The 22,742-nt window shown below is 35.4% G+C and overlaps 1 protein-coding gene across 3 annotated transcripts in view; it reads right to left on the reverse strand.

The window, feature by feature from the left end:
- Positions 1-1,460: 1,460 nt before the first annotated feature.
- The window catches only part of ABCB1 (ATP binding cassette subfamily B member 1), a 48,486-nt gene continuing 27,204 nt past the window's right edge, over positions 1,461-22,742 (reverse strand). Inside the window, exons 14-30 of one of the 3 annotated variants that reach the window (XM_038128508.1) lie at positions 21,572-21,697; positions 21,176-21,379; positions 20,630-20,800; positions 19,272-19,433; positions 17,474-17,716; positions 16,556-16,702; positions 16,126-16,230; positions 14,829-14,906; positions 13,346-13,429; positions 12,057-12,260; positions 10,095-10,195; positions 8,964-9,104; positions 7,678-7,834; positions 7,170-7,367; positions 5,253-5,459; positions 4,163-4,309; positions 1,461-2,777 (exon numbers count right to left, since the gene is read on the reverse strand). In XM_038128508.1, coding sequence (XP_037984436.1) covers positions 2,583-2,777; positions 4,163-4,309; positions 5,253-5,459; positions 7,170-7,367; positions 7,678-7,834; positions 8,964-9,104; positions 10,095-10,195; positions 12,057-12,260; positions 13,346-13,429; positions 14,829-14,906; positions 16,126-16,230; positions 16,556-16,702; positions 17,474-17,716; positions 19,272-19,433; positions 20,630-20,800; positions 21,176-21,379; positions 21,572-21,697 — 2,670 coding nt within the window. In that variant the 3' untranslated portion in view covers positions 1,461-2,582. Of the gene's footprint in view, positions 2,778-4,162; positions 4,310-5,252; positions 5,460-7,169; positions 7,368-7,677; positions 7,835-8,963; positions 9,105-10,094; positions 10,196-11,433; positions 11,638-12,056; positions 12,261-13,345; positions 13,430-14,828; positions 14,907-16,125; positions 16,231-16,555; positions 16,703-17,473; positions 17,717-19,271; positions 19,434-20,629; positions 20,801-21,175; positions 21,380-21,571; positions 21,698-22,742 lie in introns of those variants that run through there. The other 2 variants (XM_038128509.1, XM_038128510.1) reach the window with 2 other exon arrangements.

Consider the following 22,742-nt stretch of genomic DNA (forward strand, 5'->3'; position numbering starts at 1 on the left):
AACTTTTGTATAAGTCTCAACAAATACTTCTTTAAAAATGTAGAAGAAAATAATGGGGGAAAATAGGTTGTTTTGGAAAGTTCCTGCATTTGATGTGAATTTCTGAAATATATTTAAACTATATTGCCATATTAGACTATATGGCCAAAATTTTTAAAAAATGTTTTTCAGATGTTTCTGGTAAAATATTTACAGTGTTATCTTGATTTTCATGAAGAGCTAAATTGTTCTGGTAAATCAAGCATCTTTGAAATGAGTTGGGGAAATAATCATTCCTAATCCAACAATTAGAAAATATATAATCAACAATTAAAACACTAGTTTAAAAACAAAATACTAACATCCAGAATTTAATTTTAAAAACACCTTTAAGTATGTTCTTACTTGAATCTTCTGACTATAATGTTGAAGAGTACCTATTTCTGTTGCGGTGTGATGTCATAGTTTGCCTCAGATACCCCGGGTTTCTCCCTGAAAATCCCTTCCCCAGGTGTGCCAATCACCTCACCTTTCCCCACCCTGACCCCTGCCAAGCGCTGTCTGTCAATCCTGGAATTCCAGAAGGGCGTTGAGTGATTGGGCAGTTTCAAAAGATGCCTCCTACCCCCTGGGGGGCATTGAACAATCCAGGTGTCCTTTGTCCCTTGGGACCTCCTCTCCCATACCTGGTTGGTGGGTTTCCTCTCTGTCCCGTTCCCCTCTCCCCCAGGTAAAAGGGCAAGCAGACCACACGGTGGGGAGTTCTGTTGGAGCTGTTGCTGGATTCAGGGGCCATGCGGCCCGGAATAAAAACTCTGGATTAAAACCCTCCATCAGAGCCGACTCCTTCCTTCGCCACCGCCTTAAAGCTTCTCTGGCACAGGGAAACCTGGGGAGTGACCCTCTACAAGAGTAAACTCCAGCCACACCACCGGAGCTCCGGCATGCCTGGACTTGTCTTCACGTGCTCTGCTGCAACAGCTAGCTAGCCAGAAGTGTCTCTGGGGTGAAACACCACAGTTGCCGCTATTTGGCTTAGCTGCAGGGGCCAGACGAGCCAAGGCACGTCCCATCAGCAATATTGGTAACTTTCCAATAGATTTCATTCTTACATTTGCAAGTATAACTTATTTATAATATTACGCAGAGTAAGATCCTTATTGACAGACAAGAACCTTATTGTATCAAGCAATGCATAAATAGAAACAAACAAATTTTCCAGTCAAACTGGTTTTCCATCTAAGACAGAAACAAAAGAAAATAGGTATGTGATTCAAGAGGAATACAATGAGACTGCATCAATCAACATTCTGTAGAGTGTAATTAGTACATGGGTGAGCCTAATTGATATGCCTATCTGCCTACAGACTGGTTCTGTGTGAGTAAATATCTAGGTGTAGGTATGACAGACCATATGTATAAATCTCTGGGAATAAGAAATTGCTATGACGGAAGTGCGGACGATTGATTAATCAAGACAGTTTTAAACTTAAAAACAAAACTTTACTGCATAAATACTCACAAAATACATTTCTGCTGTTTAGTCATTAATAATTAGTAGTCAATATTACTCCATGTTCGAAGCAGTTAGCCCTTAACAGCCATCCTCTATTTGCAAATAATACAATATCCCAGAGCCCATGCCAGGAGTTCAGCACCAATGGTCACAGTCCTTGAAAGTCTCAGTCACGGCATCACTCAGGTTCAAGAGCTCTTCAACCAAGGACGTCTACACTGAAAAGGATGTTTTCCTTCCCCCTCCTCCAAGTCCAAATCCAGGATTTTCACCTTGTATAAAATATTGCAGTCTTTAGAGAGCTCTCAGTCCTTGACCTCTGACTCCTAGGACTTTGAGAGACTTGCAGAGAGTACTTTCCCAGGCTACAGCAGATGCCTTGTCTTGCCCATCAGTTATGGTCTTGGGGTTTTTCCTTATCTATTGTTTCATTTCTGTTTCATTTCAAGCAGTCTTTTTCCATCTCTTGAGGTTGCAACTCTTCAATGATCAGTAACTAACCATCAGTAAGGCACTTACAGTTCTGGGACCTTTGTTTTCAGCCCGTGCCCATATTTTCAAGGCCTTTACTGACATCCCAGGCTAAAACTCCACATCATAACAGGAGACACCTGGCTAAGCTTCAGCTGACCTGCAAGATCTCACAACATACGGTAACAAGCCTTATAGTCCAGGACTGATTGTCCTAAACAGGCACAGAAAGGATAAGGCTTGAGGTTTATTTCTGACAAGAGCAAAACTGGTTTTAATGAGCATGAAAATATTTCCAAGTTGCTTACACCTAATTAGTGTGATTTTTGAAAGAGTTCAAAGCAAGCTAATTACATTTGGCTTAGCATGCTTCTACTTTCATGAGTGCCATGGGCATCTGCTTTAGCCACACAGAAAAGAGGTTTGAATAATGAAAACTAGTAGTGAGAAACTGGTACACATTTACTTAGTATTTCTTGGGTTTGTATAACTTACGAAATGAATGAAGAAAACCAGAAGTATCAAGAATGACTGTTGATATTGAAATAATTACAATGACAAAAGTAGCCACAGTGACGATTCAGAGATAAATACTGCCTTGAGTTGGGATGTTACATTACCCACTCTGAACATTGACCAGGGAATAGTAGACACCTTTTTCAGCCAGAAGCTGCTGGTGGGTGCCCTGCTCTGTGACCCTGCCATTCTGGACCACGGCGATCTTGTCAGCGTTTTGGATGGTGGAGAGGCGGTGAGCTATCACGATGCACGTACGGCCTTCTCGAGCTTTATCCAGCGCTTCCTGGACAATCTGCACAATGAACAAACCGAAAGGTGAGCTATTCTGGCAGCTGCTGTGACACACACCTCAACTGCCATCTGTAAACTCTAATTTGACAGTGAAAGAAAAAGAATATATGTTGCTCAAGCTTCCTGATTTAGAATTAGCCTGTGTTGGCTGAGTCCAGACTGTAGGAGTAGAAGGAACCAGGCTCATTGATGAGATGCATGGCAGGAGAAAAAAAGAAAATGGCTTTAAATTGTAGGAGATGTTCTGACTGGATATAAAAAGGATTCACTGCAAGGATAATTAGGCATTGGAACAGGGACAAAAACATCTCTACTGAATCTCCTTGAGATTTTCAAGTACCCTACCAGACACAGCATAAAGTAATCTAAATTTGAGTTCAGTATTGGCCTTTTTTGTGAAGAGGATGTTTAATTGGGTACCTCTACAGCTCCCTTTCATGACTGATTAATTATACATGGAAGTCAATATTCTTAGGCCAGCTGCTATCATACTGGTTCTCATGATCTCACAGGGAGTCTCATGAATCACATTTTCTTAAAGCTATCACTGGCAGAAAGATATTAAAAACAATCTCTGCTTTCTTGTATTTATTCCTTATGCTTATTAATGCAGAATAAAGTAAGAGGTTAAATTTAAATACCTAACTGGCATATAATCAAGAAAACAATAAATCATGGGATTGTGTAATGGCATTTTCCCCTTAAACCTCATTTTTTCATGCCTACAATTGATCAAAACTTATTAGAAATCTTAACTTTCCAGATCATAATAATGATATAATATTTGCCTCATTAATAGTAAGTATTTTTGCAGACTCTGTTAATTTTCTACAGCTGGATTTTACTTTTGTAGTATCAAGATTACAGCTTTGGCCTTAAAAAATAAGTAAATGTTTTAGCAATTTTTACCTAAAATTTTTCATTTTAGCCATCAACATGTAGCAAGGACCAGAGAGCAATGGGAGAAGGAAGAAAACATCAGAAAGCCACATATCACAATTTCACAGGAAAAAAAAAACCCCACCTTCACTGGCAGCATCCTCAATCTTTCTGGCTTCTGTAGTTTGTGTGTCCTGATTCAATTTTGATAGCACTTTCTCAGCTGAGGTGTGAAGACTTCTAGGCTAAGGAATGAGTTCTTCATAGCAACTTCAATCTGCCTGCTGCCATACAGATGTAAAAAATACTTTTTTGTTTTTCCCCCAAGGAGGGGTAAGACGTTTATATTTGCCTATTATTTGCCTAAATATGTAATTTGCATAAGACAATTGCATATGTACTTTGCATATTTCCAGCTTTTGGCTTTAAACTGTGGGAGTAAAACCAGTTATCATAATCCAAAAAAAAAAGTTTAGATTCCAGATTCCTGGCTAGGACTTCAGTTACCTTTTCACTTTCTGTGTCTAAGGCAGAAGTAGCTTCATCCAGAAGCAGAATTTGGGGCTTGCGTACGAGAGCTCGGGCAATAGCGATCCGCTGTTTCTGGCCACCAGAAAGCTGGGTTCCCTTGTCCCCTACACGGGTATTGTATTTCTGGAAAAAATGTATTAAGTTCATGCTGTGAATGAAAATCAGCTTGGATGTATATTGAAGCATATCAACTCTGACACCAGCCTCCCATAATCTGCATATTCCACACCAGTAGTTTTCTGAAAACAGCTGACCAGAATTTCTATCTGCCGCAGATCTGTAGATCTTTTACTAGTAGACTTCTTTATAACATCAAGAGTTTAATAAATTCAAAGCAACAAGCCACTGTGAGGTTGAAATGACAATGTTATTCTCAATCAGATGACACAACACCAAAGGTCAGCAAAAGTCTGTGACAATACTGGGGTTCAAAAAAATCATTGGGGTTCTGAAAAATCATTCAAAGTGAGATGAGTATTTAGGGGAAATGTGATTAAATTTTTAGCCTTTCTGAATACTTGTAATTACATCTTCCTGGTCACTGCATAAGGACAAGATTTTGTGCATGGCAGACCTTTCATCTGACCCAAGACACTCAGTCTTATAGTATTATGTGTTTGTCTCATGCATAAAGGTGAAAAATTCTTAGAAATTTTCAGACCACAGGAATACTTGAAATTCAAATTCTGGCTAGATACAACTGGAAGAAAGTGTAAACTCTCCATTCTAGCAAAATCTTTTACATATGCTTGAGATAGACAGGATTTAAAAAAAAATGTTCAACTTTAAAACCCCCATCCCTTAGTAGCAGCTCTCAGTTAGTTATAATTGTGTGTCTTCTTCCCTGAGATCTTAAAAGTTCCACTCGCCACCTGACAATGGAATCTCCCAGAGTGAAAATAAGTATGCTAAACACAATTAGGTACGGAAAATATTTTTAAAAATATTTCAAATTTATTTTCATCTCAGAGAATTATTGTACCCCAGGTAATTATAAGCAGACAGTTTTTCTGTGGCACTTAAGTTCACATCCAGTTCTGAGAAGGAAAGAAAGGGAATAACTTACATCTGGCAGTGAGTCAATGAAGGAATGAATATTGGCTTGTTTTGCTGCACTGACAATTTCCTCAAAGGGCACCTGCCGACTGTTATCTCCGTAGGCAATGTTTTCAGCAATGGTGAAGTCAAACAGGATTGGTTCTTGTGAGACGATACCAATCTGAGCTCTCAGCCACTGGATATTCAGTGCCTTTGCATTTTTGCCATCAAAAAGCTGAGAAAGCAAACATTTAAAATTTTAGTCATATGGCTATATATGAATTTGAGACTTACTGTAAATTCATACACAGCAGTTGTGCAATTGCAGCTCTTTCCTTAGCTCTTTCTTACCAATTGCAAGCCCACATAATCCCTTCCCCTCCTTCTCATCTATGTTCCAAAATTTTCTAATTCACACAAGTGAATGCTGCCTCATTCCTTTACTTCAATATTTAATTAGGATTTTGAAGATAGGATATACTGAAGCGACTTCAAAGAACTTTGGGTAAAGTTCTTTCAATTGTTTCTTCCACAGAAAAATTTTCCTCTATTTTGCATCTATAAAGAAGAAATTTAATTCCTTAAGATGTCATTTGCAGCCATTTTTCTTTATTGGCAACTCTCTCATATTTCTGCTAAATATGCCTGCTGAATTGCTATCATTTTCTATTAGATAAATAAAAACTGTTGTTTTTTTTTTTTTTTAATGTATCATAATTACACAGGTCACCTTAATTTGGACGCAAATATGCCAGGACATTAAAAGGGCTGTTAAATCTCCACTAGAGTGACCCAGTGCAGCACTTAGGCTCCATGTTGGGTGACATGATTAGCTGGGTAGTTGAAGAATTGCCCCCTTCATAGCACGGCTGTTGGAGGAGATTATGCTACGAACTCCACAGCTGGTGCTAGAACAATCAATTTTCAGCCAATATAACTTTTCCTTCAACAGAAAAGGTATCATAATGAGCCTGATTCAAAATCCAATGGAATGAGGAACTTTTGTGAACAGCTGTTCTGAAAATTTCTGCTTTAAACTAAACCCCTTTCACTCAGTTCACAGTGCAACTCAGCTTGAGAATTAGTCCAACACTTTTGTAGTTTCTATGGCACAGGTCTGTGCTTTACCCTTCAGTAAACTGTTGTTGGTTATTTATGGACACAAGGTCAGAAACACTAGGAAGAAAGTTGCATTTTGTTAAACACACTTTTGGGCCACCTATGTTGCCTCTTTATACACATCACTTTGCTACACTGTATCTTTTGGGGCACTTTGAACCTCAAAAAAATATTTTCCATTGTATCTAGGCTTTATTTAATTATAGTTTTATGTTTTGTGAGTATCTCTGCAGAGAAAAGTTCTAAAATCCTTCTAAAATCTCTGAGCACATTTACACCAAAGAACAACAGTAATTAACAGTACTGCTACGTGAAAAAAAATTGTCAAGTTGCTGAATGAGTAGTATAGGAAACCCTACATTTTAAACCAAAATTACTGAAAGTATTAAGTGAAGCTATCACTTAATAAGCATCTTTAATATTCTTAAAGATGTTTCTGACAAGTAAAAATTATGAAAAAAATTACTTTTGTCAATGTTCACCTTTTTTTTGAAAGAACATTGATGGAAAATTCTATTACTAGATCATACAGAAGTAGATACATATATTTATTAGTTTTTAAACTGTTCTTATTATAAAAACCTCAGGAAATTTTTCCTGAATTTAAAGCCATCATGAGACTGTGGATAGGTAATTGTAATGTGGGAAACTGGGACTTACACACATCTAGTTTAATTAAGGAGACCCAGTGAGCTACTGCAGATCTTTACATCAAAAAGACTTTTAAAAAAAACCCAGAAATACCTATTGTACTTATGACATCACAGAAAACCAATGAAGAACACCCTCACTTAACCTGTTGACACGTTCTTGCAAAAATACTTACCATTTCTCCATCGAGTGGGTCATAAAATCTCTCCAGCAGCTGAACAACGGTGCTCTTTCCACAGCCACTGCTGCCAACAAGAGCCAGAGTTTGTCCCTTTTCTACTTTTAGATTCAACCCTTGGAGGATTTTGACCTCTGGTCGGTTTGGGTAGTTAAATGCCACATCCTTGATTGTTATGTTTCCCTCAAATGCTTCCTATAATGAAAATATTATCACTGTTACATCTTTAAGACAATTTCACAGGGGATTAGAAAAGAATTGCAGAAGTATCCCCACCCCCCAGAAATCAATAGAGATTTTCAAAACAAATACCCTTTTGACTCTATGTGCAAAAGCTGGACTGACAATAGAGAACTTGGTCCGTGTTGTGTTCAGATAGTGTCAAAGATGAATTGTGATAAGGATGTAATCAGAAGGAGAGGAAGAATCAGTTTGAAGAGAGTGAGGAGAGATGCAGTCCATATCACCAATAAATAGCATCATCCAGCACACATGGCTTACTCACAGGCTTGTCTCCTTCCTCACTGTAGCTGTCTATTGAGGGCACTCTTTCAAACAGCAGAAACAAGTGGGCTGCTGATATCTTGGCTTTGGCATAGTCAGGAGCAAAAGAACTAGTTTGTCCTAGAGCCATTGCACCAAATACAACAGCTGAAAACACTCTGTAAAGAAATCAGGAAAAAAATATCATGAAGAAAAGAACAGTGGAAATGTGGCTACAGTCAACTTTTACTCAGAGAAAAAAAAGAGCTAAATTTAGGAAGAATGAAGTAGTAAGCAGCTATTATTGCTTTCATTATTAATTTAGCTCCAGAAATTTCTTTTTACCTTCTTTTAATGAAACCAGATAAACATGCCTGCATTCCAAATTCAGCGCTTTCATTACTTATAAGTAGTAATTTTTTTAGTTTCTTTTATTCTGGTTAGCATATTAAGTCTCAGCTGGGGCTATGAGGAAAGGGGTCAATGGATGGCATCGTTGTTACTCTAATGCTGTTCCATCCTCACTGTGGTTTCCTCTCTAGGATTCAATGACCTTTGGGAGTTAGTGATTACTTTTTAAGGCATCAATGAAAATAAGAAATCAAGCCTGTAACAAGGTGACAATAAAGATTTAATTTTCTACCACATCTCTGCTGGAAAAAAAATTGCAAGATTTACAATACTGATAAAGGTTGAAAACTATGCTTTTATTGGTTTTTGATGATTTTATGTCATATTATGGAATTTTATGTAATTTACAGGCTACATTAGAATAGTTTAAAAATCTGTTGTCTTCAGCTGTTACTTACTGCCACACACCATAGAAACAAAATCATCACCAAGAACAGCTACTTGGCATATGACACCTCTTAGCTGCTTTTAGGCAAAGTAAAATAGATTAATTTTTATGAACTTTGTCTTTTTTCTTCAGAGCTACATAAAGTGATCTGTTTTATTCTGTGTTTGAACAGCATAGAAGGGCTCACACAGTTTTTGCTCAAACCCTCCCATTCAAATCTAACCAAAAATTCACTCCGCTGGCTAGAGATGTTCAGCTAGCAGATGGAATGCAGACACTTTCTAACATCTACTGGTCAAAATGAGCTGTGATAACTACCTTTAATTAGGTTGTCAACAAAAAATCAGTATGGTTGATCTTCTTGGGTATTCAGGTCACTGATATCCACACTGGTAGGATCTCAGCCTATCATACTTGTTTCCATAGCCCATGTACTGAACTGTTGCTCTTAAATTATAATTTTTTTTTTTCTGAACAGATAGAAAAGGGATTGTAAAAGAGATACTTACAAAAATACAGTTTTATACTCCATGTGTCCATTTACCACTAGATAGGCACCAAACCGGAAGCAGCCAGCATAGGTAAAGAACATCATTGCTTGTGAAAGGGCAAAACAAAAGCCAAATATATGTGCCTTCTTCACAGAATTTCTGTACAGAAAGAATGCATATTTTCATCGAAGTGTGCAGTCATACTGAAATCCTAGCTCACAAAAAACAATTTACTTCAATTGATACAGTTATGAATGGAAAGTTTGAATGCACCGGAACATTAACTAAAAACATATCTTCTCTCTCGTAGGGCAATAAGTTCTTATTTATACTAGAACAACAGAAAGATGAAAGTCTTGGAACTATCCCATCAATGTCAACCCTGAGAATGGTTAGGAATTGTTCTGCAAATGAGATATGAACTCAAAAGCCAGCAGCCTGGGGAAAAAAGCTAAGTAATATCATTTATGCCCTGCACTGTGCTCTAACCACTTATTTATTGTGATAGATGTGTTAGTGGCACCTCTGCTTCTTTCCCCTTATATCTGTGTACATATACTTTCCTTTTCTTTTCTTTACTTTACTTTTCTCATAGATGTCTGAAAAGGAAACAGTCCAGTCTGGAAGAAATAAACCTTTAATTGGTAGAATCTATTTAGTTGTTTACTTTAAGACTTTCAAATTTTTAAATTTTGATTTAATCCACACAGACTTATGTTACTTTATTTTCAGCCCTAAATCAGTAAGTAAGTGTTCAAATGTTTTCAAACTTACTAACACTTTAAAAAGTAGCTTAATGTAATATTCAATTTACATTAAAATAGTTTTAACTAAATATCCAACAAATCAGGTGGAAATTTAGATTAGACTAGACCACTTTCAAAGCTCACTTAAAACAACATTTTTCCAAATCAAGTAACATTGTAATAGAAGATACCAATATTGTAACAGAAAATTATTTAAATCAAAATTTTAAAAATGTTGAGTGGTGGTGGTGGCATTTGTCAATATAAATATGCAAAACATTGACATTAATTCTGCGATAATTAAATTATACATTAAACCATACGCACTATTAAAATTATTATTGTCAAAGTAAATGTTTGCAATTTATTACAGATGTTTTTTAGCTTAGTTATTTTATTATACCTGTATGGTACAAGCAGATGTTCTCCATACATCGACTCAAATTTTCTTTCTCGGGTCAAGCTAGCAACAGTTCTAATATTTTCTATTGCTTCTGTGGCAATCTGCGACAGAAAAACAAAGGTTTTAATCAAAAGTTAAGTATGTTGCAATTCCTTATTCTAAATTAGTAGAAGATTCTGTTGGAATACAATTTTGTATTTTATACTGGTTATTGAAATCATAGACTGTTGATACAAAAATAAGCATTTAATATTTTTCTTTTTAGGACAATGAGATTTTCTTACAATGCTCAGAATTTTCTGATAAGACCTCTTTGATGTTCTACAAATAAAAGGTGAAAAACCATTAGACAGCAATAACAAATATAGAAAAGATGCTCAACATGAAAAATGGCATATTATTATTCACTTTCCAGTCTGCAGAGTTTGGGCTATAATCAAAACATTCAGGTTATTTAGGTGCCTTAGAGCCTAACTGAGATCTCAGCAGTAAATATTTGCTCTGATACCATCTTTTAGCTTGAAGATTCTTTAGACTTGAGTCATTCGTATACAAAGATGTTCCAGGGAAGATTCAGATTAGGTATTACAAAAACAATTCACTGTTAGGGTGCTCAGGCATTCAAATAGATTGCCCAGGTAGGTGGTGGAGTCACTGTCTCTGCAAGTGCTCAAGAGATGGATGTGGCACTTAGGGATATGGTTTACAGGTCATTATGGTGGTGCTGCACTGATGGTTGGACTTGATGACCTTGAAGGTCTCTTCCAAACTTGATGATTCTCTCAAAAGACTCTCAAGGCTTCAATGCATTTTGCTATCATATACATTTCATGTAATTTTAGTTTAATTAAGACCATAAAGTAAGGTTTTATTAGTAACCTAAGTTCAGCAACTCTTTGCAGAAAGCGAATTTTCCAGGTGGAACACTATTTTTACTGAAAGAACTCCCATGTTTTTTTTAAAAATGAGAATTTTAATAAAATGCCAAAAATCCAGTGCTTGCTTAGGTGGCCCTGAGAAGGGAACTCACACTACTATGAAAAGAAAAAAAAATTTAAGCTTCAAAAAAAAAAATCATAAATATTTGTAATACCTGTGCTAATTCTTCACAACATGCTGCATTTAGGAAGTCTTTAGTGTTTATTCCAAGAATTGTCAACTATTTTCTATCACATCTTACAACAAAACAAAAGAAATGCTCATTCCTCAGAGAGAAGCAAAAGAAATGCACACAGTTGAAAGGAAAGGAATGGAATTGCACGACCTTAGATAAATTATTTTCTTTTCAGCAACTATTAAAAAGAGTAGGACATAGGAAGAGATTTTAGAAATGTTTTACCTTGATGAAAGCAGTATCTGGGAAGTGATGAAATAGTTGTTGTTCTGTCCCAAAAGGATTTTTGGAATGAAGTGACATTAAATGCCTTCATTTAATTTGTTAAACAAGAGTCTAGCCTTCTTGCTTTTCAGTTCTCATCTTTCTCTTCCACTCAAGAAACAAAGGAATGGCAAACAGAAACCAGTGGATATATACATATTGTCACTGCAAACATTAATAAGATGAAGAAGGAGAGAGGAAAAAAAAGCAGTGTAATAAATGCAAGATAGATGGCATGCCAAAAAGGGATGACAGGAAAAAAAAAAAAAGAATGTCAAAATGAAGATGGTTGCAAAATAAAGAAAAAAAGATGTCTAGCAAAGGAATGAGAAGAGGATACGCCGGAATTGTCTTTAGCACATTCCAACATTTATCTACAAAAATATTAATGGGTTAATACCATAAGTCTTCAATTGTTATTGAAGAGGTGTGATGCTCTGTAGGTCCACTAGTGCACCTGGCTGTCTTTGGAACTTGCATTTTGTGAAATGTTCTGGACTCAGAAGTCATACATCCATTAAAAATGCTTTGGTAAGTATGACTGCATACATTATACAGAAACAGATTAATTTCTCTAGACCCACCTTTCCTGCAGCTTCCAGCTCTCGTTTATCTTTCTTAGCATGCCCAGCCAACATCTTCATTTCAATCATTCCTGCCACTGCAATGATGGGCACAACAGCTAAAAGCAGCAGGGTCAGCTGCCAGCCATAAATTAATGATATAATAATTCCAGTCCCCAGGTTGGCTATGTTTTGGGCAATTAATGCTAGTCTGACACCAGTTGCCTGGACAAAGAAAAAAAGGCATTTCTTACCAACATAACCACATTTAATATAAGGAAAGCATTTTCACCCACAAAATTCCTGATTCTCAAAGCACTGCTTAGGAAGCCTTAACTCAGTTTTGGTATTTTTCAAAATGGTAGTTTCTTAAATGCTTTTGTAAAAAATTATCTAGATCATATTTATTTCTTCTTTCCCCATATTCTGATTACTTCAATTTACTCTGGAAGTTCTAAATTCTGCTCTTGAAACTGGACAAGCTTTACCCTCATCACACACTCTCATTTACATCTAAACATTAAAATCTGCCATATTTTCTAGATCACAAAGTTAGCTTTACAAGTCATCACAGAGATCCAAATGAAGAAGAAAATTAAATATTTAACTTTTCCTAGGGAAATAAAGCCAAAGATACTTCAGAATCCTTCAGTTTAGAAAAAAAACAAGCATATAACTTCATGTAGCAGTAAAAGTTTACTTAAGCATGCACAAATAATTACATTCAGTGTACTTTAGCTTGATATTACAGAGCCCTGAAAGTACTGAATCTACTTATAAAGAATCTCCATAAGGTAACAGGTAACAGAGAAAAGGAAGTCAATTGTTGACTTTTTTTCAGTTCTTTTTTTTTTAATAAGAAATCTGCACAACCAAAAAAATAGCAGGAGATTGTAAACTGAGTTAATTTAGTTGCATGTCTTTTGGTGAATAAGACTTCCTTAAAAAGACTTCTTAGGTAAGAGATTCCCAATAAATTTGTTTAATAATAAAGATCACAGTACAGTACAAAAGTTTTTTTTTTAGAAAAAATTATTTGGAAATTAGTCTGTAAATACATATTACCATAATTTTCATAAAGTGCATTGGTGCATTCTCCACCAGCTGTTGGTATATACATAATTATTGCATATATACCAATAGCTGGTATAATAATTTTTACATAATTTATTTTATATATAAAATATACTATTTTATAGTATATTTTAGTTGTCAAAATCAAGACTGGTATCCAGCTAGTCAAACCCAAGCTGCAATTTCATTACACGCTAAACCAAATAGGAAAACTTCCAACACAAAATTTTACTTACTCCTTTCACTTGAGAGGCATCATTAGCAAGTCTTGTAGTTAATGCTCCAGTGCTATTTTTAGGATTATCAAACCAGGCCATATCCTACAATAAGAAAAATTATTTTAAGACCAGATTTTGGACATTTTAAATAAACTACTAAGTAAATCTGGTATGTGGCAGTGCCTCAGTTCTACACATTTAAATAAGTCTAATTCCATCATTGCACATTGAATATATTTAGAAAGAAGTGTAATCTTGTGAATCATTGATGTATTCATTGTCACTGCTGAGAAGGAAAGGGAGCAGCTGAGAGATTCCAAAAGCTGAATTTACCCTCCCTCACTGCGGCTCCTTCACTGAATCTGCTTGGAGGAGAGGACTCCTTGGTCACGCTCCCTTGTGGTTGCAAAGCTCTTTGGGGAGGGGTTAAGTGTAAAGCATTTTCAGGTTAAAAATTGAATATTCCTTGCTTTATTTCTCCCCATATTGAAGAGGCTTATTTGTAAGCTATGAGACACCAACAAACCAACAACATCAACAAAAAGCCCCCAAACCCAACCAAATGAAAAATCAAACCGTTCTATCTGATCAAAGCTAATTGTTGGGATCAGGTACACAGTTTATGATTTATTCACCATGTGACCAAATATCTGATTTAAACTGTCAGGTGTAGTATGCATTGAATGAAGTCCTGGCAATGTATTACACGCATTTATGACCTCAAGACTCCATTGTAAGTTTGCCTTTTCATTAGATTTTTAGTATGGCTGATCTATAAATCATGATTCTTCAGACTGCAACAGTTTTCTGTCACATTGAAAATAGTCGTGTTCACATGAATCAAATTCTACATGTAGCTTTATGTGCAAGAGTTAAAACCCCATAACTATCATATTTTGTATTTCAAAATCTAAAATACTGATCCTGAAATCATGCAAAATTAAGGCCAATTTAGAATTACCTTGCGACATTACATTCTATTTATATTTTAACTCTCTGAAAGTGGTTTTACTTTTCAGTACACAATCTTATTGTCGCATTAACAAACAACAATTAGAGATTTGGGAGCTTGTATGGAGACTTCAAATAAATTTAAAAAACACATATCTCTACATATCACAATTCAAATCACACAGTTGAAGCAAGAGTTACAGTGTAAGTGGTGTTGCATTTCTTTGGGGGAGAAAGGGTCCAAAGAAAGCCAAGCAGGCAAATGAAAAGGTAATGGGATACTGTTGGTGCACATCAACTTGTCAGGCTCTTGTAACTTGGCTGTGAAACTAAGTCTTTGCAGGGAATACATAAAAAACTCTTGTACTGATTTAAGACTCTCCCTCTAAGACTCTTTGCATAACCACATGTAATGAATCAAATTGGTTTCTAGTCTGATTTAAACAATCATCTTCTCTGTATGATAGAGTGATGTAGAATACAGTTATTTTATACCAACACCATCAATTATTTTTAAAACCTTGGAAATCAAAATATTTATTATCTTTACCTGTCTAAGCATTGCTTTAAATGCCATGAATCGAAGCCTCATTGTAAGAATTTCTCCAGCTTTGCCAAAAGTGAAACCCTGTTTCAGAAAAAGTACAATGCTTAGTATAGTATTACACTGTTTGTGTTTACTCAATAAATATTTTAGGTAAATTGCCTCTACAACGTCAAAGTAAAAAATATTGTGGTCCTGTTTGCAGAAAGTAAATGTAAAACCAGGTTTAATATGCATAAATTCTAGTAGGTTCACAGTACTGACATTCAAATACTATGAATGAAAAAAAAATATAGGCAGCATAGCAATATTTCCTAGCACTGCTTCACCAGCATGCTTTAAGGAGAAGGTTACTAATCAACCCTTTGACTTCATTTGCCTGAGTCAATGTAAGTCAGATTTAAACAAGTAACATTTAGATTAAAGGCTTTGTAAGGCAACCTGGGTTCAGTCTAATGCATCAGCCAAATTTAAAAACATTACCTGAACATTTCTAAACCGAGCAAACCTATCACAGCCCTGTACTACTCAGCCTTCCATACTCAAGGCCCTTTTTGCTTGTGCAACAAGACAATTCCACAAACAAACCAGGTTTCTGCAAGAGACTGTTTATGCTGCTGTCCCAAGCATGGTATTATTTCACTCCCTGGGCTCACTTAACAGATAAAACTATACCAGTATGTTCCTAAATTATAAACTGGACTATATATGAAAATATTTAATATGATTATTACCTTTTTTTCTTTTTTAAGTGGTACTGTTGTAGCAGGTACAACCCTTAGTGTTTCAGCAGGAGGAAGTGAATATCAGTGTGATGAGTGTTACCTGACAAACTGGCCTGGGAGTCTCCCACAGGAGAAATATGGGATGTTCCTTGGACAAGGAAAGGGTTAGGGAAGTAACAAATTGGAGAACAAAGGCAGGAGATTGATAGATGTTCCTTTACTAACAGATTCTAATAGGAAGGCTTGAGGTGAGAGGGGGGTGGTAGAATGTGAGCACTGGAGAGGTTGCCTGTTAGCTGGCAATGGAAAATGAGTGAGAAAATCCCGAGTTTGGTGCTGAGAAGTGTCTGACTGATTAACAAGATGGGAATTTCTAAAGTTAAGAGGTCTGAATGGATTCAAAACACTCTCAAACACAAGCAGCTCTAGGTCAAAATCAGCACAAGACACATCTAGAACCATAAATACAAGTTCTGGTTTGACTTGGAGACATATAATGAAAATGCAAATTTTTAGTATGTTTCAGGTTTCTAAAACATGATGAAAAATTAAAATAAGGTTAAAATAATAAAACATACCTGCAAAAAGAAAGTAAAAAAGGAAATGATCCCAAGTACTAAAAACAGCAGTGAATATAAGTTGCTCTGTTTCCTTAAGACGTCCTTGTTAGTCTCTGAAAAAATCTAGAACAAAAAATTTGAAACAAAGGTTTTATAAAATTAACTAACAATCTAAAATACTCTCATCTTTCTCAGTAACTTTTTTTGGTAGTCAATTGCATTCATATGAAATTTGATCATATATTACATAATACTTAATGTATAACAAGCGTATTTCAGGTTGCAGCAAAATTTTTAGCATTTTGTAAGCATCATACAGTTTTTCAGATTTTGCAAGAATGCTTCAGCCACTCTTCAGCTTCACTGTGCAGTGATTGTTTTTAATCTAATTTTATTGGAAATAAATATTGTGGGCTTATAGTTTTTTGCTTATTTTATTCCAACTTACCCCAATAATTTCAGAAAATATGACTGCAAATGCAGGTTGTAAAGCTCCATTGATAATTGCACACAAGGTTCCAGCTACAAAGTATGGCCATTCAGTTTTGTTCAACTTCATAATTTTCAGAAATGAAGCTGGAGGTATTTCTTCAGCCTAAAAAATGTGAATTTCTTTAGGACAAACATGAATGTATTTGGAAAAATACGGAGAAAAGGAGAGATTAATAATCAATTTCCTATTCCCAGAATCTATTCAGGGGAAGCAAAACTGTATAGCTTTTACTAACATGAATAAATGATTGTACTTTTTATTGTTGTTGTTGTTCTAACACAAGGAAGATCTGTACACTATATCTACAGCTCTTTTCTTTTTATATTAGTTTATCCATGTAATTTTCGTTGGTGAATAGTTTGGTATTGGTAAGTGATGACTGAACTACTCATTCTGGGCATATTACTGTGAGTAATCCATGGCTTGATTAATTCAAGTAATTGTTCATGAAGCAATTTATAACAGTAAAATAATTGCTGTAAATATGAATGTAATCATATTTTGGCAGGGGAGGGAGTTGCAATTTTTCTTGTAAGTTTTTATGTTGGGCTAAATATTTTGTTTCTTATCCAAAAATGAATGCTTAACCTTTATAGATTATGTTGGTATGGTATGTAAATATATGTAAGTATATTTCTTTTAAAGGAAATTAAATTTCAACAACAAACTCATCATCTTTGTTATATTACCATTTTATTTTTATTATCATTTATGTTGAAACTAAAAAAGAAAGTTATGAATATTATCAGTCAAAGGCTATTTAGTATTTAAAAAGTCTCATGTGTTCTTGTACCTTTTTTCAGCAGGAGAATGAATTAAACAAACTGAGTTTAAATGAATTAAGTTCACTAACAGCTCTGCAAAGATACTTACGGGTGAAGTTTTTTCCTCATCAGAACTATCATTTTGCCCTCCTGGCTTTTTCATGCTTCTCCGAGTTGATCTTCTTCTCAATCCTCTAGTTAAGGATTCTTCAGAGTCTGGTCCAGATTCACTGTTTTTGACACTTCGTACATTCTCATAATTCTCTGATGATGGAAGTACATTCTCATAATTTTCTGATGATGGAAGTACATGCTCATAATTTTCTGATGATGGAACTTCAGCTTCTATTGCCTAAAAGTGGGAAAAACTTTATGCTAAGATTAAACATGCACATATTACTTCAAACTTTCAAAATTATGAGGTAATCAAAATAAAAGTAACTGTTTCAGTTGGAAGAGATATTGGGAAACAACATATAATGCCTTAAGGAGGTATGAAAATCTGTATAATATTTATTAGAGCTCTATCTTCAGAGCTTTAGTCATATATGAGTTTTGCGTCTCTCATGAAAATTCTTATAGTAAGGAGAGAAAACAGGAGACTGAGAGTAGCTGCTCTGTTTTTTAATAAATTAATAAAAAAAATTAAATTGAGAGCAAACCATTTGCACTCCCCTTGGGATCTTTTAGAAGGAGTTCTTGGGGGATATACAGTTTATTTATGAAGTGATAAAACATGACTGCCTTTACTGGAAAACACACTGAACAATTCTTGACTTTAAATGAAATAAGGAAGTTCAGGAGGAAACAAAGAGATTTTGACTGAACAATTAGAGCAGCCTGGAAAAGAGCCTTACCTCTGGTGGTACTTTTGCCAGTCTCTTTGAGAGAATAAATAAATGTCTACCCACCCTGAGGTATTTGAAAGCAACTGGATTTAAAGTTGCCTTCAACTTGTGTTTTGTTTTTTCCGGATTTTTTTTATTTCTTACTGCTTTTTGAGTTACTAACAAAAAGTATCCCTTTTTACTTGCTTTCAATTTTTTGTTTTCTTTTTTTATTGTTTTTCAATTTTCTATCCATTTTATAGTTCCTCATTTTCCCCATATTTGTATTTGCTTGGATTCAAAGTTACTTTGAAACTAAGGTAACCAAATGCATTCTCCTATGAAGAAATATTTTAATTGGTCTGGGTAACCTCTTCAGTGGGACATACTGAGATGGCAGTTTCAGTTTCTTTAGTGGATGTAGAGGTTATGCAGTAAAAGAAAGCCTACAATGTAAATCTGCTATAACCTAATGGTCACATGGGACATTGGGATGTAAGTATCAAAGTATCTTGGTCTTCATTTAATAACTAACACATTTTGGAAATTTATTATAATTTGCAATCCCTTTTTTTCTTCTATCTGTATAAGTTAAGAACACATTTTTGCTCTTGGCATAGCTGAATCATTTTTATTTTTCTTCTATTCTAACACTTTTTTTTTTCTTTAGAAAGGAACTCAGTATGAAGGATTATAACAAAACAGCTTAAAATATGCATGCTGTATTCCTCCAGAGTCAGCTACTGTATTTTACCTTTTATCAGACTAAGAACAAGCAATGGAATATCAAACTACTGTAGTTATCTGCTCTACATTAACTGCATAAAAGGAAAACATAAAACAATCTTTTAAGTTTAAATACCTAGAGGATTAAAAATGTACTATCCTGGGTTTAAACAGGTCTTGTAGCCAAACTAGTAGTCTCTCTCAAATTATTACTCTCCTTTCAAAGTATATGAGTCTTTTGCTGTTATCAAAATATGCTGCAGAATTTCTCATACTTCTGCTAAAATCATTGTGGACGGGGGGGGGGGGGGGGGGGGGGGAAGGAAATGAGGCAACAGCTAGAGACAGAAGTACCTGCATGTTAACAAGTTTGTAGTAGATACCCTTTCTCTCAAGCAATTCAGCATGATTCCCTAGCTCTTTGATCACTCCACGTTCAAACACGGCAATCACATCTGCATTTCGGACTGTTGACAGTCGATGAGCTACCACAACCGTGGTGCGTCCTTCCCTTGCCTGAAAACAGCAATATTTAGTGTGAGTACTTATAAGTAAATGCAAAAACTGTTCATGTCCATAGCAGAGTTGAACAGGACCTAAAAGAAACATTAAAATGGTTCACAGAAAAATATAACTTTCAAAACAGTTTTCAAGTATATTTTGATGAGTTCCTTAAAACAGAAATATAATTTAAAGCTTGAAACTTAATATTAAAGATAAACTTTCACTGTGTCACATAAATACATCCAATTTGATAAAAAAATCTAAATAAAAACCTCATTATAAAAAAAATTAGAATGTTACAAGCCATAAATTTTTTTTAATGCTACAATTTTTTTAAATTTAGGCCCATAGTTGCCCATTTAGACCTTAAAATCCATGGAGAATTTATACTTAGAAACATTAGAAAATATTGTACACTCGCTTTTAAAGATATCAGTGTTTTAAGCTCTAAGTCATTGCCAACTCAAGTGACTACAACAAAAATAAAATTCTCTACAATTTCATATGAATTGTATTGCAACTAAGTACGTTTCTTTGGATATTTATAAGCATGAAACACTTAATGTTCCAAACACCACAGCTTGTCATTTTAATTATGAGGCTGTTTTAAAGTGATCAGGCAAATTTTAGTTTAAATAATGAAAGTAATGATCCCAAGCAGTGGAATTCTGTTGGAGGCTGGATCGAGTTCATCTTCAGTGATGTCCCTCAAGAGGTCCATGCTGGGACCCATACTATTCAATATCTTCATCACTGATACTGGTCAATGGGATTGAGTGCACACTCAGCAAGTTCAGGGGTGACATCAAGCTGAGTGGATTCATCCACTTGAGGGAAGGGATGGCATTCAGGAGGTCTCTGACAGGCCTAAGGAGCAGGCCCCGGAGAACCTCATGAGGTTCAGCAAGGACAGGTGACTGACAGCAATATGAATGGCAGTAAGACAGATAATGGACATGGATGGTATTTACAACAAGAAAATGGTGATTTGAGCTTAATAAGGCAGAAAATATGATTCCATCTTCTAATTTGAAATAAGATTTCTCTCTGTAATACATGTAGGAACTCAGAAATTCTCTGTAAAAAGAATATTTGCAAGATCAAAGTTTACATTTTGTGGTTTTATGTGTCTCTATTTTCAACAAAGTCCAGGAAATAAGTAAATATTAGGCTCCTACTTACATGCTTCATTTTAAAACACTACTGACCTTGTCCAGTGCTGCCTGCACAACTGATTCACTCTCAGTATCCAAAGCTGATGTTGCCTCATCAAGCAGAAGAATTTTAGGATTGCGAACCAAAGCTCTGGCAATTGCTATTCTTTGCTTCTGGCCTCCACTGAGCTGTGCCCCTCTTTCTCCAACCACAGTTTCAAACTTCTACAAGACAAACACATGTATTGAAAACACTCAGTGGCACAGTCCTTCCACTAAAGATGTCAGTAATGCCAGAGATGCTGGTAACGCCTTCTCCTTTCTCTACAGGAATAAACACCTACTTGGAGACACTTGGCTAATCATTTGTGTTCCTGGAATTTGAGTAGTTATTCAAATGACAGACAAATCATTGCCTGAAGATATAAAATTAACATTATTCTCAAAAGTTATGAGGAAGGTCTGCATAGCTCTACGTAGCTCTGCATATTCACAGGTCCAGGAATAGCTTCCTGTATGAACAAGCATTCCTTCTGAGGAACTATTTGGCACAAGAAGTTTTAGAAGAAATTATTGCAGCAGGAGAGCTGATCTGCTTACATTGGGTAGCTTCATGATGAAGTCATAAGCATTTGCCTCCTTGGTGGCTTTTTCAATCTCCTCCATGGTGACATCCTCACGGCCATAACGAATATTTTCTGCAATAGTAGTGGCAAAGAGCACGGGCTCCTGATTCACCACACCAATAACCTCCCGCAGATACCGTACGTTTAAGGTCTTAATATCCTGCCCATCAATGATAACCTAAACGAAAGAGAGCAGACAAATCTTTCTACTAGTTGTTTTGATCAAGGAGCCTCTCTCTCCATGCCAGCATGTGCAATTTCAGGGGACACTTCACCGTGTCACTGGAAAATTGACAAGAGCAGTGAAGCTGGAACTAGACTTTCAACACACATGACAGGCAGAGCAGTCATCTCACTTGAGGTGTCTTACCGTGCCTTCCTTGGGATCATAAAATCTCTGGATGAGCTGAACAGTTGTGCTTTTCCCACAGCCACTGCCACCAACCAGGGCCACTGTCTGGCCAGAATTAATCTTGAGATTCAAGCCCTTCAGTATCTGTCCATATAAGAAGGTTGGTCAAAAACGTAACAGTATTTAGAAATGTCAAGGTAAATGTGAAAGACTAGAATGAAATAATATTTATATTTCTAGCAGGATTTGGTAAAAAAGAATTTACAAACGTGGATTTAAATTTTATGTTACTGATGACTTCAGCTTAATTTTCCTTATAATTACATCACAATTGGCTCAGTATCAATGTATTGTACAACACACTTCTCAATTACCTGTCTCATGACCAGTTCATATGACAAAATAATAATACACTATTCATAATTAACATATAATACAGAAACAATACAGTGCAAAATTTCTGTGTTATGTTGTGTCATCTTTTTCTTTAATTCATCAAGCTGACTACAGGGAAGCTATGTAAAAGTCATGGTTAAAAGCTGAGTGTATTTCCTTTCTGCCTATCAAAAGTAAGAAAGGTCACTTTATCAAGGTCAGTGATTTTCCTTCAAGATAAGGAAGGATATAGTTACGTAATGCAAAGACTCTCCGTGGAAATATTTTCAGGAATCATTCATATGTTGTCTATCATCACTGCATTAAAACTCTGTATATATGACAGAGGTTTAAAAAGGAAACTTATTCTATGTCTAGACAAATACAGATTCTGATCTCTATTCCATCAACAGCAAGTCTTTGCTGAAACTGCTTTCTTTTTTTCCTGGTTCAGACACAGTCATTACAGAGCTACATGTCAATTATTTTAAAACTTACTAGCTTATTATTATTACTATACACAAACGCTTGAGTTAGGATTGTAAATTTATTCTGATAGAAATATATATTTATAGTCTCTTGCATAGCCACACTAACTAAGGCATTAGACAAAAAATTATTCAGGAAACTTAACATGTTTACCTAAGGTGGAAATAAATCTAACTAAAATCACTGTGATGACACAGTAGTTTTATATACATTAGAGAATCAATCTGAAACTGTTAGATTTTCAACAAAAAAATAATTTATGTGACTTTTTAATGATTTTTTCCCAATACGTGATCCATATGCTCAAATGTAATATATATATATA

Source organism: Motacilla alba, chromosome 2, assembly GCF_015832195.1.
Source record: "Motacilla alba alba isolate MOTALB_02 chromosome 2, Motacilla_alba_V1.0_pri, whole genome shotgun sequence".
In the NCBI taxonomy this organism is placed as follows: Eukaryota; Metazoa; Chordata; class Aves; order Passeriformes; family Motacillidae; genus Motacilla; species Motacilla alba.